The following is a 15,794-nucleotide window of genomic DNA, read 5'->3' as shown; positions in this document are numbered from 1 at the left end:
TAATCCTTCAGATTTTCCAGCAGAAGTAATAATCTTCTCTTTGCTTTCTCCTACCTTTTTATTATTATTATTATAATTATTACTCCTCTTGGCTTCTCTGGGTGAATTCCCCCCAGGCTTTGACTATAACTGATGCACAATAGTGGTTATGGACGGACGAGGCGCTCCTGTTGCTCTCTGACGGTGTTAGTAATCAATAAGTCCCTCCGACCTCTCCCTCACTCAACCCCACCCAGCCACAGCCACCCCCCCGGCCCCCCCCCCCCACCCCCCCCCCGGCCTTTTTGCAGTCTGTAGAGCTTGGCACTTTAAAAACAAAACAAAAAAACAAAACAAAACAGAAAAGCAGCTCGTCCACGATGGCAGGTGGGTCTGACCAAAAAAAATAAAAATACAAAACTGCTAAAAATAGAAGAAGGAGAAAAAAAAAAACCAGAAAGAAAAGAAGCTACTCATCACTTAAAGTGAAACCAGCTAGTGTAGTCTATATTTCTTGTACTGAGTTTTGTATTATATTTTCCTAAATGTTCTTTAAAGCTGCAAAAAAGTCAAAAAAAGAGTGAGTATATCTATCTATCTATATCTATAAATATATATCTATATAAGAGACAGACAGACAGGAGGCCAGGCTTGTTGAAGGGAGAGTGGGGGCAGGGGAGCTCATACACTGGCCCCCTCTCTCTTGGGTGACTCTCCTGCTGTCATTCTGTGCCTTGGTGAGCCTTCCTCCTCCTTCTCCTCTTCCTCCTCCTCGTTACCTCCCCAACTCAGGTCACACTCCCCCCTCCTCCCCCTTGTTTTCTCCACACTTCCACAAGAAGAGGAGTATTGTGATGACGTCAGTATCCCCCCCCCCCAAAGCCCCCGCCACCCCTTTGGCTTCTGTTTGGAGCCACCGCCGCATCCTGCACCCTGTCCAGGAGCCCCCAACCCCCAGCCACCTCTGTCATGGAAATAAACAAACAAACAAGATAACACACACACACACACACACACTGGTGAACTCCCACGGCAGCTTCTATTCGCTCCACAGCCCCACCGAACGGACGCCAGCAGGGGGCTCTAAACGTCTGGGCTTGAAGCTTCTTCATTTTTTTTTCTTTTCTTTTTTTTTTAACAATTATTGTATTTTGACTAAATGTTTGTTCTGCGGGAGCCACCCAGGAGAGGAGCGATAAAAGAATAATCCAATCAATGGCAGCTTAAGGTGTTATCCTCCGAGCTCCCTGGTGGTCCGTCCCAAACTGAAAAAGAAAAACAAACAAAAAAAAAAACTAGTGTTACCCATCGATCAGGAGGACTTCTTGACTAACAGCAATATGACCATCTTGTGCTTTCAGACGAGGGAGGGTGGGCAGGGCGGGGCAGGGATTTTTAAAGACAAGCAGGTGGTTTATTTTGCTTTCACTCTGTGGTGCATTTATGGTGACCAACACTTTTTTTTTTTTTAAACCTCCTATCTGCACTCTCTCCATACACTGCAGGAGGGAAAAAAAGAAGAAGAAACCCAACCCCAGGTTAAATTTATTTTGTTTTGGTCATAAACAGTTTACATTCATGTCAGAGCATTTGTACATGACTGTTTGTTGCAAAGAACTAAACAAACAAACAAACAAACAAAAAAGGCATCCATGTTGGTCAAAATGAACAACTGAGTATACTATCATTGAAGGCATGGGATGATTCTCTCGCACAGAACCTCCTGTATGAGACGCAGCAGGGATCGGGGCGAATTGAGAGCCGGATGCGAGATTATGATGTTTCAGTTCTGTCATTGGAAAGAGAAATAGCACACACAGTCATGCTGAGTGGTTACTGAGCAGCCGTCAACATTCTGGTTTAGTTTTAAAAGGGGGAAGGAGGTTCCTGTAAAGATGTGCCTTTTCTAAGCAGAGATTGTATCCGATGAATAAATCTATATATATATATATATATATATATATATATATATATATATATATATATATATGCAAGCAAAGATAAGTTTTATGACGGCTTCTGTGTAGGCATGGACCAGTTGCAGGTATTGAGGTTTTAAAAGGTTCAGAGTTTCAAGACCACAAAAAAAACTGAAAGGAGGATAAAAGTAGAAATGCACCAATTTGGGCTTTTTCTGACCAGGTATCAGGAATCGCCTGCCAATTTAATTAAGAAAAAAAAAAAACTTAAAGGACTGCAACATAAAGAACAAAAATTTGTGAGTGGTGGAGGTTGTAGTTCTGTAACCAAAAGAACATTAGGAAATGTTGTCCTTAAAGGCGACTTCAGAGGCTCTGGATGACGGATTTTTAAAAAGTCCTTTTAACAATATTGATATTGGGTGGAGATTGGTCGATTCCGACATCTTGATGATTTATCAGTGCATCTGTAATTGAAAGGCACTTTAAATGAAATGCCAAAATAAGGCTCTGGAGTGAGCCGTGTTTTCTTCAGCTCCACCTGCTCGTCAGGTGGTTGTGCTGCTTCTCACATGAGATAGAAAGCGCTGGTTGCGTTGAGACTAACACAATTAGATGTTTTATATTTTTCTGGGGTTTTTTTCTTAACATTTTATCGTGAGAATATCTTTACTGGCCCATGCCTACTTTTGTGTTACTGTTGCTCAGAGATTAGCTTTGGTATAGTGCACTTTCTGCAACGCGTGTAGGTTTGGAAACATCAACAGGCGCAGACAAAATGACATCAGCACACCTTGATCGGAGATCAGAATCTGTTGCTGCTTTTAAAATCCACACAATGACTTCCATTAGAAATATTAATCCTGCCAAATGGTCACTTTTATTCCTTCCATGATTAATTAAGAATTTGTGTCTCGTAATACAACATGGATAGCTTTAAGTACCCGATAGGCTTTAAGTCAGCTTTCCACCCTTTTTCAGCCTTCATCACATCTTCGCACGTAGAGGTAGAACCCTCCAGAGCCGCACCAGCAGGAGGATCTCTGGGTGGAGGTTTAGTAGAGGATGCTGGAGAAACAGTTGGGGACCGGCGTGCTGAGCAGGGGAGGGAGAGTTCTGTGCCAGAGACCTGTGAAATATGTTCCTTTATAGAGGATGTGTAATTTGCATACAGAAGATGCTATTAAGTTCCTATTTTTTTTTTTTTTTTGTCGTTTTTGTTTTGTGCGTATGGGCGCGTCTACACGAGTACCTGGTGCTGGCTACATTTTAGCAAACACTTGAAGGTATTGTGTGTTGTCTCATTGTAATATAATTAAAATGTTTTATACATAAACACGTTGCTGTGACTTATTCATGCGTGCAGCTGAGCAAAGCAGCAGGAAAAGGCAGATAAAAGAGCTGAAATGTTAGGGGGGCTTCCTGTTTGGTTTGTGCAGCTGTGAAGCCGAAGTCTGGAATATTAACTTTTAAAGGTCAGAGTGGAGCTTCTTGCTGCAGCAGCAGAAAGACGTTCGCTGATCCAATAAACAATGTAAACAATAAGCATTTGTCAATCACGTAACCGTTTTTTTTTTTAGTTTTATTGAAGCTCGTTTAACAAAAGAGCTTTCTGAAATTGGATGTGCTGTTTTATAAGAGCTTGTCTGTTTAAAAGAATAATCAGGAATACACCTGTTATATTGTGTCTTTAATCCAAGGCTTAGACAACAAATAAAAATCCAGTCAAATTCAAACTTGAAAGGAATGCAGTCGCTGAAATTAAAACGATCTTTAGAACAAGCTTTAAAATAAAAGTTGATTCAGTTTCATTATTGCACCTCAGAAACAGTCATTCAGCTACAGCCTGATCACATTACAGTAAATCAGTGAAAATGTTGCTCATTCTGATAGAAGCCAGCCTGTTGTGATTGTCAGTGTCAGCATAGGCATTTTATGCTTTCTAATGATCGCGCCACAAATTACTGATGCATATATTAGCTCTATGTATTAGCTCTAAAAAGTAAAAATAAAATCAACATTGTCTCTCTCTCTACTGGGAGGACTACAACGTGGAGTTATCTGGACCCAGTATTTACACCTGGCTGACTGACACTTTCTAGCACTGAAAGGCAGACGGCTTTCATACGAACACCTGAGATTTAACAAAGCTGAGACAGAAAGAAAAAAAACAGACATGATGAAGAGAACCAGGTCGGTCAGTTTGCTCATCTTGGGCGTGGATCCTGAGCCCCCCGCTCCCGGCCGTCAGACGTACTGCTGGGATTTCTGCGGAGCAGCGGCAGCTGAAGCCAGAGTCTTGGCCGCCTCCTTGGCCTTCTCTGACGGGGGTCTCACTGAGTCCCGGAGCAGCCGTTGCGGCGCCTCTCCTACCGGAACCAGAGCGGGATAACACAGAAAGATCAACAACTTTCCTTAAATCAATAACCAAGGCATGAATATTCAACATCTGCACGACTCAATCTTTTTTTTCTCCCCATTTTGCAACTACAAACCTGAACGTAATTAATTGGGATTTTAAGTCGTAGACCAACAGTAGTGTGTAATTGTGAAGTATTTAGATTTTTGCCTAAGTGGCTTTGAACATTATTCTTTGAAAAATAGTTCGAGCTCAGCCACAAAGAATAAGCTTGAATGTCAATTTTCAAATATTAGCAAAGACTGTCTGTTCAGAACAGACAATCAGCAGAATACTTTACAGACTGGATGACCACGCTGCTGGAAGCCTGAAATCTTTGTCCACTCAGGCAGGATTTTCTTCAGTCATGGCTTTCTCACCCAGTCTGTCTGTTCAGGTGGGCAGCTGTGCAGGTTTGATTAGTGCAACACATTTTTCTCTGATCCGTCTGCTGTGTTTCATGACTAATGACCATGAGAATAGAAAGAACCTTATGTGCCCTGAGGCATTTCACACAACTACCCAACAACCCTTTGTTGAGGTTGTCACATTAAAAAAAAGTGAACATGTTAAAGGGACAGAATTACTTTTGCAAGGCAGGTTTCAGGTGACTTTCTCGTAATATTTTTGTGTTTTTAAGAAAATCTGAGGAGGCATCAAAGATCCCGTTGTCTAAGCATGCCGACAGATTCACCGATGCTGCAGGCATCAAGTCAGGATGAAAGTGCAAGGCTCAACTGTAATTATTACCATGGGTTTAACTCTCATTTATTGGCTTAACTGAGATCATTTCCAAAAAAATAAGAGTTCAAAACAAGAATGAGTCTCTGTATTCTTACTCTAATCGGGCAATATCTCGAAGGCTTTAATTTAATCTGAGTTCATCTGAGAGCTGTCTGAGTTCCAGACAGCCAGTCATCTGTTTTACATATTATGGACTCAAGGATGTCATATGAATAGGTGACATAACAACAAGCACAGAGGACCTTAGAAATCCAACAAGTAAACAGAACATTCTCATTTGTATGCTGGTTTGAACTGGCTCACATTGGATTCTCTGCCGTGGGCTATGGAGTGTGAGCGTGTGTGTGTGTGTGTGTGTGTGTGTGTGTGTCTGTCCTGACGGTGAACCTTCAAAACTCAAGGGAGATCGACAAGCAGACTTCAAACCTTGCAGCAGATTTCAACAAAGTGAAAAAGCAGGTAGAAAAGTTCTGAGGTCGCCTCAGTGTGTCGTAGCTACTGTGAAAAGTTTATTCCAATATTCTTAAAGTACTTATGTTAAGAAGATTTTGTTTATTTTGTAAAAGAACATAAAACTAAATAAAAATTGATGTATCAATGAGGCTTTCCTTAAGGCTGACAACGTTTTGGTTTGCTCTGAGGTTTGACTTGCTGGTTCACATTTTTTTTCACCAATTCTGTTTTTTTTTTTTTTACCTTCTTCAAACTTAAGAACTCAAATGTGATAAACATATAATACAATATCCCAGCTTTCACCTGATTTTTAGGAAGCTCAAAACATCCAAGCACTTGAGAACATGCAGTTTGATGACTTGCTAAGAGACCCAAAGCAAAGTGGGAGTAGAACAGAATATAAGTTTGGTTTTCTAAGGCGCCTCAGGAAATCGTCATCTTCTTGACCCTTTTCACATTTAGTCACACTATAACCACAGACGACGACGTGTTTTGTAACACACCAACGCAAATTTGTGCATATTTATGAGCTGGACAGAAAATGGCTTTTTTCTTGTTATTGCAGTAAAAAAAAAAAAAAATCTGAAAAGTGTGGTGTGCATTTTAATCTTGAACCACATGTCACAGATTAAACCTGCAAGAATTTTTTTGTAGGCAAGTCTCTGCCTGCCATCTATCATTCCCTGTCGCTGCTGAAAGAAGCATCTCCTCTGCATTATGCTGCCCCCACCTGCTGCTCCATGCAGTCAGAGCATTCAGGATGGGGTTTTAGTTTTGCACCATGTATGTTGAATGCAGGAGAAAGGGTTCAGTTTTGCTTTCAGAGAAAAGCACCTTCTCTCGCACGTTTGCCATATTCTCTACAGGAGCTGTGGGGCTCTGCAGCTTGTCCAGCCCTGCAATGATCAAACCGATGGCTGCTTCTCAGATGAGCGCTCTCTCTGTCTAAGAGTGCAGTTGTGCCATGCTCTTCCAATTACTGGATGACGTTGAGATATTTTCGTAACCTAACTTTGCTTCAACCTTCTTTACAACTTGGACAAAATATGAAAAAGTTCCAGGGTTAAAATCTCTGCATATGGAAGTAAATTCCTCCAGGCTTCTCAAACAACTGATGCTGGCAGCGGTGACAGTTCGTCAACAGCAAGACAGAAACGCGACATGCAGCTACATGTGGAAGGCAGAAAATTAAAAGCAGTCTGTTTTTATGTGGAGCTAATGACAGCGGAAAAACAGACCTCGGAAAACCCCATGCAAATCTTCTGAAATCCTTCGCACACATAACGCTTCACCACTTTCCCTCAAATTTGGCTCTGAGTCAAAATCCCTACTAACAACCAAATGATTAAAATAGATAAGAAGGACCAAAACTTGGTGTGTTTCTAGGGTATGTGACCGACAGTCTACAGTAACAGAAAAACTATAAAACAAACCACAAGCTTCAAATCAAAATGTACTAAATAACAATGACTTTATTTGGGCCTTTTAATCTGAGATGCGGAAGCAGTGCACATGCTCTGATCATGCATTTTCAGCTTATTATAATATTTACATGCTGCTAGAGTTTTTGCTTGCGACAAACAAAACTGAATTATAAATAACAATGGATGCAGGCAATTTTTCACGAATTGTAACTGCTGGAGGTAATGCCAGGTTATCTGTGCTGCATCAAAACAGATGCTTTATTGCCATTTTGAGGACCACATAAAGACATTGTTGCTCTAACTGGTGATATTTTCCCAGAAGAATGGGGGTGTCAGTACCTCCACTACTCTATCTATTGTTGCAGGCTCATGTGACAACCGTGGGCAGAGGCCAAGAGTGTCAAATTGATGCCACCCCGCCACCCACCCCGACATACTCACCCCGACGCTCAGCCTGATGCCCAGTCCTGCAGAGCCATCAACAATGGGGCAATAAAACAGAATCACAACAGTGGGAGAACTCCCTTTTAGACAACAGTATGCTGCTGCATCAGCACAACGCAGTTTGGAGGACAGGGCGACCAGACTGCGCAAGAAGCTACACTGTGACAGATCAAAACAAGCAGCTAACTGTTGATAGGAGATTACATTTGTTTCTAACTGAACGGTTTATGGTTTTCTTTCTCAAAAGCGACTTTGTCTTCTTTTATGTCAGGCCTCCAAACTTTATACTTTTGTTATTTAAGCATAGTACATGTTAATTAGACGTTACACTTCGCCTGGCCCTCATCTGAAGCTTAAACACAGCATACATACCCTGCAGATTGGACAGAGCGTATTCCAGCCCCTTCATGGCCTTCACCTGATTGCTCTTGAAGCGGGCCAATCCAAACTCCTGGGAAAGTACACAGGAAATGGTCATTTAATGACAACAGAAGTACTCTCCCATGCGTCTCTGTCTGACTGGAGATGTTTGATAAAGTCTGGAATATTATAATTGTCATTACAGTTAATGATTTTAGTACTGCTTAGACTAAAGGTCTAAGATCTTCCATTTATCTTTAGTTGTATTACAGCAACAGTGTCTTCAAAGGTTTATCTGAAGTGTCACCCTGCTGCAGCTGATCCAGAACGCTGCTGCTCTAGTTTTCACTAAAACCAGGAAGATGAAGCATATCACCCAGTCCTAATGTTCTGTCACTGGCTCCCTGTCACCCAGAGAACAGATGTTCAAGATACTTAGTTTAGAAATCACTGAATGGCTTAGCACCAAGATACATTAAAGCCCCGTTGTCATCACATCGACATTCCAGTTTTTATGCTGCACTAATCTGGAAAAAATATCCAGAAAACTGAAAAACTGCTGGAACACTGACTTCCTTTAAATTGAAGCTAAAACTCCATTTGTTTAGAATAGAATAGAATAGAATAGCATTTATTGTCATTGAACAGGATTCAACGAAATTTCTATTGCAACTCTCGTGCAAAAAGCAAATTTTAGTAAATTTGCTTATTTGGCGACACAGGCAACAGTCAAAGTTGCCTTTGATAAACTGTTCCGCTTATTACTCCAACACAAACATCATTAATTTCAGTCTTTAGACTTTTCATCACTTTCCTTCATGTCAATGCAGTATATTTCTGTTTTATGTTTTCATCGTACAAAGCACTTTGATTTGCAATGTTCTCTACAGCAACCTTAAAGTAACAGACCAAATGATTAAACATTTGATAATTAATAAACTCCCCTTGACAGGTGAACTAAATTACAAACAGTGACTAGGAATGATATTTATGTCCCCTTAAACCTTTTAACACTTTCTCATGTTACAAATCCAATCTGCAAATGAAATTTTCAGACTTCCATTCAACAATGGCTTCTCTTTATAAAATGCAATTTGCTTAACCGCTGTCCTGTCGCCTGATTCTCCCCCCCTTTGTAGAGGAGTCCTGCAGCTTCTTCAAACATACAATTCTGAACACCTTGGCAGAACTCAAAATAGCCTGTCTGTACATGTCACAAGAAACAAGAGTTAAAGAGACGTCTATAAAGCAATCCAAAGGTTTGCACAGGTGAGCTTATTGAAATAAATGTACCTGAATGGGTTTGGAGAAGCCAAAAATGCTTGAAGATATCCATGCTTCCCGTTTAAGCTGTGTAGCTGCTGGCTGCTCCGCTGAATCTAAGAAAACACAACGCTCCTCCACAGACTGAACCAGGAGAGAGAACAGTGTGCCCACTCATTACAACAAAAATTTGCTAACCCTAGATTCTAAGCTAAAATGTTTTAAGGTGTAACAGCATATTTTTCTGCTTTCCTTTTGCTTTCCACAGAGAATGAGGCCTCACCATGAGAGTCGTGTGATTTAGGTTCCACGTGTAGGTGGTCAAGCTTCTGTTGACCGGGTCAAGAATGGAGTCCTCCAGGATGTAGACGTAGCGAGACATGCCGCCAGGGAAGAACCGCTCTGCCCAGCGAGGCAGCCGATTGGTCTTCATCAGCAGGCGTCTGGAGAGGAGCCGGTGGTCCGTGGTCACCTCCCGGTACACAACATCCTCAGTGAGAACATGGGTGCTGGGAGACGTGGAGTCACTTTAGAGGGGGTGCTCAGTATTTTTACACCTTTGAGACTTTGTATTGTGTATAAACAGTGGTGGTGAAGGATTTTATGAAGGCCTTGTAATCACTTTAAGCTAATCTCTTTCCTGATAAAACAGTCAGAAAACAGAGACTACAGTTCTGTTTCTTTGCCAAAACATTTTACTAAGATATAAAAAATGAATATCCTTGACAGAATCATCTTTGTGATCTTTGAGATACTAAACAACATGATCCATGTGTATTTTTTATAAACAAACATTGAAATTGCTGTGGAGAAAATAGATTTCTATATGCTAAAATTTTCATCTGAGGGTCTCCTAAGGCTCAGTGATAGGGCCAGTGTTTCTTTTAATGATACTTACAAAGTTCCCAAATGGCCACAAGAAATGACACAAGTGTATTTTGTCTTAGTGATTGAAATTAACTTTTGCAGTTTTGACTGAGCGCGAAATGAGTTAAGAGAGTGGCCTTGACATTGATTGACCTGGTATTTTTGTTAATTTATTTATGTTTGCTCTTCATTTAACTAACTCAACAACTAGACTTTGAAGAAATGTTCCTGATTCTGATATCAAATAACTGTTAATTCAGGATGAAAACTTTTTGTCTAGATTTTGATTGTTTTTTGGGGGTTTTTTGATAGTCATCATTGAGCTCATTTCACTGTTCTTATATTAATTTTATTTCTAGTCTCAAGATCGCAGATCAGTGTTTGCAATATGTTGCAAACACTGGCCGGGGCAGCCGGAGGTAAGAAACAGATAACCCTTCAGAGAACTTGAACAGACTGAGCCTAGTTTTACTTCTCTGGTGACTTTTTTCAGTTCTCTTTTCTAATCATGACTGAGGTTGTTTTTTCTCTTTCAGAGCAAAACACATTCAGAATCATGTGTCACATATTAAAAATGGACTTTGGAAGGTGTTTTTATTGATTCATTTAGAATTTGCCTCATCATTTATGATGAACGCAGGACATCTTTTGCACTTTTTAATATTTTAAAAATGCTGTACATTTATTTTCAACACGAAGGTGCCGTCTGTTGCAAATTCTCTAAAGGCTGATTATTATAATGAAACAGTTACCCGGAGTGCATATTTTAGTCCGACTTAAATGCATTGTAACAGTAACAAAGCTTTATTTTTAGGTAAAAAGTATTATTTGCGCCACATTACCACTCATCACAAAATTCCTTTTTCACTTTTCATATCCTCCAAATATGTTTCAACAATACGGCTTGATGTAATAGAGACAATGAAAAGAGTTTCACTACCTGAAAGGATTGGGGTATCTCTGCCAAAAGGCAGAGACAACATGGTCCCATGTGCTCTTTATGTCTGTGGAGCTACAAAAATATTTGACCATTCTTCTGCAACTTTGTTGCACTATGACCTGAATCCTGAAACCTGAGGACCCTTTGTATGATTATAGAAAATAGCGAGAAGGTGGAAAATGACTCCATCCAAAGACTGGGACAGTCCTGAACAAAGAAAAGAAATCCATGAGAGAAATACAGACACATTAGATTCACTTTATCTCAGACTAATTTCTCCATGCAATTAAAGTGAAACACAAAATGCATCCTAAATAACACATGTAAACATCACTCTTCAAGCAGACACACTGATAGTTGTACCAGTGTTGCAGGAAGCTTTAGCACATCTAAGGAAATTAGAATATGCGCTGCAATTTGGCTTTTTGTAAAAATAAATTTTGAAAATTAAAACCTTTAAGTAAGTATTGGACATAATACTCATGAAGCCCATATTTATGTCTAAGAAATGGAGTTAACTGGTCTGATTGAATCGTCTAATTTGAAATGGTGCGTTTTCATTGGCTGTACGCAGAAAATCGTCACAGTTAACAGAAATATTTAAGTAACAGACTAATTTATTGAGAAGCACCTCTATGCATATCATGTGACTATTAGTTTTAATTAACCTATTTGACTTCTTTATCTATTCCAAGAAATCTATGGGAACAGCTTTAATGGTATTAACGTGACATTTGTACAATGCAGGTCAAGACAGGTTTTCACTGTTATCGCTTAGCTCACATGACAGCGCCAGCTACTTCTAAAAACAAAATGATTTAACTGACCAGAAAATGATCTTAAACCTATAACTAGCATTGACAGTAATTTGAAAGTTATGTTGTCATCTAACGTTTTACTCGTCGCTGTTTAATGATAATTAAACCATCCTGACAAAACCCGACCAAGGTTAATTACGCAGAATGGTTAGCCTCATTCGTCGAGCCGACGAAAACATGAGTTTTAAACGACACTTACCTTTATAAAGTGATAAAATCTAAGTTGAGAAACATTTGCAAATTGTGCGGTGTTTTTATTATTATTATCGTTTAGTTTCAATCCTCAAAATAAGGAAGCGTTAGCTAATTAAAGACATGATGCTAAACGTAACGGCGAGGACAGACGTCATATGACTATTTCCGACTACTTTCAAAGTAAAAGAACCACTCCTTATGTACGTTTATTTTTATTTTATTTTTATTATTTTTTTAGTCAATTGTGGCTTGTGGAAACTATAGTTCCGTTTTAACCTAACTATTTATAAAATTACGATCAGAATATTGTAGTCAACTACAATATTGGGAGAAGCTTATGGAACGGTGCCTAAAACGAAGTCATACAGTTCAAATAGAAGATCTAAATACTGAAAACATGTACATTTCTAGATGTGGAGAAAATGAAGACAGTACCTCGCCAGGCAATTCTCTGTCACATTATTCTCTCATTTAGCAAATATAAAGAATTTTAATCATCTTAACTGATCGAAAAGGGGAAATGTTCACTATTTCAGCTATTAGCATGTCAATTTGAACTGAAATGAATTTTCCCGTTTACGGGCAAATAAAATACACCCAGATACACACACGCACACGCGCGCGCGCACACACACACATACACACAAACAACAAAAATGAAAAAAAAAATTAACAAGTGAGGTGTCCTTCACAGACATAGAAATTAATGTGTAATGCAGAGAACCATTAAAAGTCACATATGTCTCTTGAAAGTTAACTTCCTTATAAAATGTTCTACATATTGAAATAAATCCCGAGTTTTAGGTGGGTTCCGTTAAAATATGGAATATTATTCTTCGTTTTTGTCAGAATTTTGCTTCTCGTGCCATCTAGTGGCTAAAATTAATAATATGATAAAACAACACAGCAGTTCCAAAGACCTTCACCTAAATCCATGCAGTATTTACTTGTAAGGTATTCTAAATATTTTCTTTTTTTAATGATTAAATTTTGGTGTATTTAGGAGAAAACCAGGGGCAAATAGACCCCATCCTCGCAAAAGCTTTTCTATCCCTTTCCCCATCCTGTATCCCTCAACCGGTTTCCTTCCTGTTGTTGTCCAGTAGATGTCGCTCTCAGATTAGTCGAACTCTTACATTGTGTCAGTTTCTTCTTGTAGCACTTCCGGCTACTCTTGTCTGCTAAGGGAAGTGTCCTCCATGGTGTCATTGTAGGTCTGTCGAGGTTGAACGTTCAAGAATAATAATGTCTGGCTACTTACCAGACGAGAAGCTGCGCGTCCAGCAGTTAGGGAAGCTCCGGAGGCAGTGGCTCAAGGACCAGGAGCTCAGTCACAGGGAGCCAGTCCTGCCGCCCAAACGTCTCGGGCCTGTCGCTAAGTTCTGGGCCGGGTTTCTGGAGCCGAAGAGCCTGTGGAGAATTTATGTGAGTGAAAACACAACAACACGTTATATATATGTGATCTGAACTGAGATACAGCTGCATTAAGATAAATGTGCGCTTCATTAAACTTAAAATAATTTAGTTAGGCTTAAAGTATCTAATTAAAACAGCATCTTCAGCAGTTTATCAGTTTAATTTAGTTCAGGGCAACACATATACCATATGTTTTTGGACTGTGGGAAGAAGCCGGAGTATCCGGAGAGAACCCACGCATGTACAGGGAGAACATGCAAACTCCCGGGCCGGGAATCAAACCCAGGACCTTTTTGCTGCCCCTGCTGAAAACATGACTTTGTGTTTTTGTGTTTGTGATGAAAAGCACCTTGAAATGCCTTGCTCCTGAAATGTGCCATCCAAATAAAATTTGATTGATTGACTGATTGATTGGATCCCCAGGCAAATCTCAAAGTTTTCAAGTGGAAATTGTGGTCAGCTGACACAATTGAAAATTTGAGGTTGGATTTGAAGAATTTGGATGCAGCATTCAAACCTAACAGTATTCATGAATTAGAAGCGTCTGCTCTTGAGAAGTGGGACGAGATACCTCAGAAAGGCTGGCAGGAGTCAGTGTCTGATCATGAAACACATTTGCAGCAGGTCATGACAGCAATATGGCGTCTTACCAAGTGCTAAAGATGGTTGTCATCAAGGGGTTGAATACTTTTGAAGCAGCCATAGGCATTTTATGTTTAACTTGAAGAATCTACTTGTAAATATTTATGGTGTTAAAGAATTAAAATTGTCCCCTTTTTGTTTTTTGTCTTAAAATCGCATTTAAATAGATGAGTTGAATAATTTATATTTCAACTAAAAGGCTTTAAATCTTGAAAAGGTTTTTGTTATCAAGGTGCTTTCAATATGTTCCATGCAACCATTTGATGTCTTGAAACTATCTATCTATCTATCTATCTATCTATCTATCTATCTATCTATCTATCTATCTATCTATCTATCTATCTATCTATCTATCTATCTATCTATCTATCTATCTATTTTTAATATTTATTTATTTAATGCTGATGCATTTCTGTATTTGCAGACCTACAACGTGTACAAAGGTGGTGTTTTCACATTAACACGGCTGCTGATACCTGCCTGGCTTGCCCACTACTATGTGAAATACCACGTTGCTGTAAGTTCAACAGAAATGGTGACATTTTGTGTTTTTTTTTTTTTTTTTTTTTTAATTGGACATGCAATTAGGGAAGACAATATTCGTATCAGTATATGGAAACAAACCCATTTTGTTGCAGTCAGACAAAGAAAGAAGCTTCAAAGTTAAATTTTACTGAATTTTTTTTAAAAAAATGTAGGCTTTCATAGGAAGAACATTCTTCTTTTTCACTGGAATCACAAACTCGTCACATTTGAAGGATTGTCACGAGAATTGATTACTACAAGAAGCAAGAACATTCATTTAAAAAAAATGTAGTTGATAGGTTGTTTTTTTGCCAGATGTGATGAAACAGTTGTGTTATGTACAAGTGTGCGATTTTTGCCCGATTCCCAATTCATTTTTAGTGATTGAATACTTTTTACAGTTTGTACTGTTTTTCTTTTTCTTTTCTTTTTTAACCAACTTTAGGTATTTATGCAAGGATAATAAAGGACACTTTTCACATCACCTAAATGTAATTGCTTTAGTAATAAAATTTAAGTGAAGTAAAGCAATTATTTGTCTAAGGCAGTCCAAAGTTACAGAGCTTTCTTTTTTGTATCACTGAAGATCTACAAGTACCAAAAATTACTAATAAAAATAATCAAGAGTGGTGCAAATCTCATATTAGTGATGTAAGGCTGTCAGAATGAACTCTCTGTTGCAAATTAAAGTGCAGAGACAGACTTGGATCAAAACCTTATGTCAAAAAGCAGATTCTCCAGAACGGCATTGGTAGTGTACAGGCCAGAGACACAAAAAGAGAAAATTACATTTACTGCAATTACATTTACATAATTCAATGTAATTGTAACAGGAACTGTCTGTCTATATTTCTTGTCCTTAATATTTAGAAAAATAAATGTTACCAATAAGTGAATCAAAGCTTATCTGATCAGGAGTAACTAAACAATGGTGTCATTTTTCTTCACAGCAAAGACCTTATGGCATTGTGGACCTAAAACCCAGGCTTTTCCCTGTGAGTGTGTTTTTTATTTTATTTATTCATTTATTTTCTTAATAAATTCTGAATCTTTTACTTGTATTTTTATGTAATGATAAAGATTTGTGTCTTTCTTTAGTCCACTTTAATGTTGTAGACCTGCTGTCTAAGTTGTTTTTTTGTTCTCAGGGTGACACCATTGTTGAGACGGGTGAAGTTATTCCTGGTCTCCCTGAAACACATGGCCATCACTGAACCTGAAATATTTCATTAATTTTCTTGAGTTTGTGTTGTAAAAAAAACCCCTGTATATTCTGAAAATAAACTGTGTACTTTATGCACAAGAACATGGCTCTAATGTTTGTAGAAAAATTCTTTTAACCAGAAATATTTGCTGATTTCTGATTTACTGGTTGCTCATCTGTCAAATGGCAGTTGTGTTAATTCA

At 38.8% G+C, this 15,794-nt stretch overlaps 2 protein-coding genes across 2 annotated transcripts; one reads left to right on the top strand and one right to left on the bottom strand.

Annotated features, from left to right (window-relative positions):
• Window positions 1-3,567: 3,567 nt before the first annotated feature.
• Window positions 3,568-11,952, bottom strand: prelid1b (PRELI domain containing 1b). The gene is made up of 6 exons (XM_055040889.1): window positions 11,809-11,952; window positions 10,792-10,998; window positions 9,268-9,493; window positions 9,015-9,128; window positions 7,734-7,812; window positions 3,568-4,267 (listed from the first exon to the last, which is right to left on the bottom strand). The coding sequence occupies exons 2-6, from the start codon at window positions 10,881-10,883 to the stop codon at window positions 4,146-4,148; spliced, it is 633 nt and encodes a 210-aa protein (XP_054896864.1). The 5' UTR covers window positions 10,884-10,998; window positions 11,809-11,952; the 3' UTR covers window positions 3,568-4,145.
• A 999-nt stretch (window positions 11,953-12,951) lies between these two features.
• ndufb6 (NADH:ubiquinone oxidoreductase subunit B) lies at window positions 12,952-15,704 on the top strand. The gene is made up of 4 exons (XM_055041441.1): window positions 12,952-13,229; window positions 14,287-14,379; window positions 15,338-15,382; window positions 15,536-15,704. The coding sequence occupies exons 1-4, from the start codon at window positions 13,050-13,052 to the stop codon at window positions 15,599-15,601; spliced, it is 384 nt and encodes a 127-aa protein (XP_054897416.1). The 5' UTR covers window positions 12,952-13,049; the 3' UTR covers window positions 15,602-15,704.
• The last annotated feature ends 90 nt before the right edge of the window (window positions 15,705-15,794 follow it).

The sequence above is a fragment of the Poeciliopsis prolifica genome, unplaced genomic scaffold (assembly GCF_027474105.1).
Source record: "Poeciliopsis prolifica strain line A6 unplaced genomic scaffold, Auburn_PproV2 SCAFFOLD016, whole genome shotgun sequence".
Lineage (NCBI taxonomy): Eukaryota > Metazoa > Chordata > Actinopteri > Cyprinodontiformes > Poeciliidae > Poeciliopsis > Poeciliopsis prolifica.
This window is presented reverse-complemented; position numbering and strand designations above follow the sequence as displayed.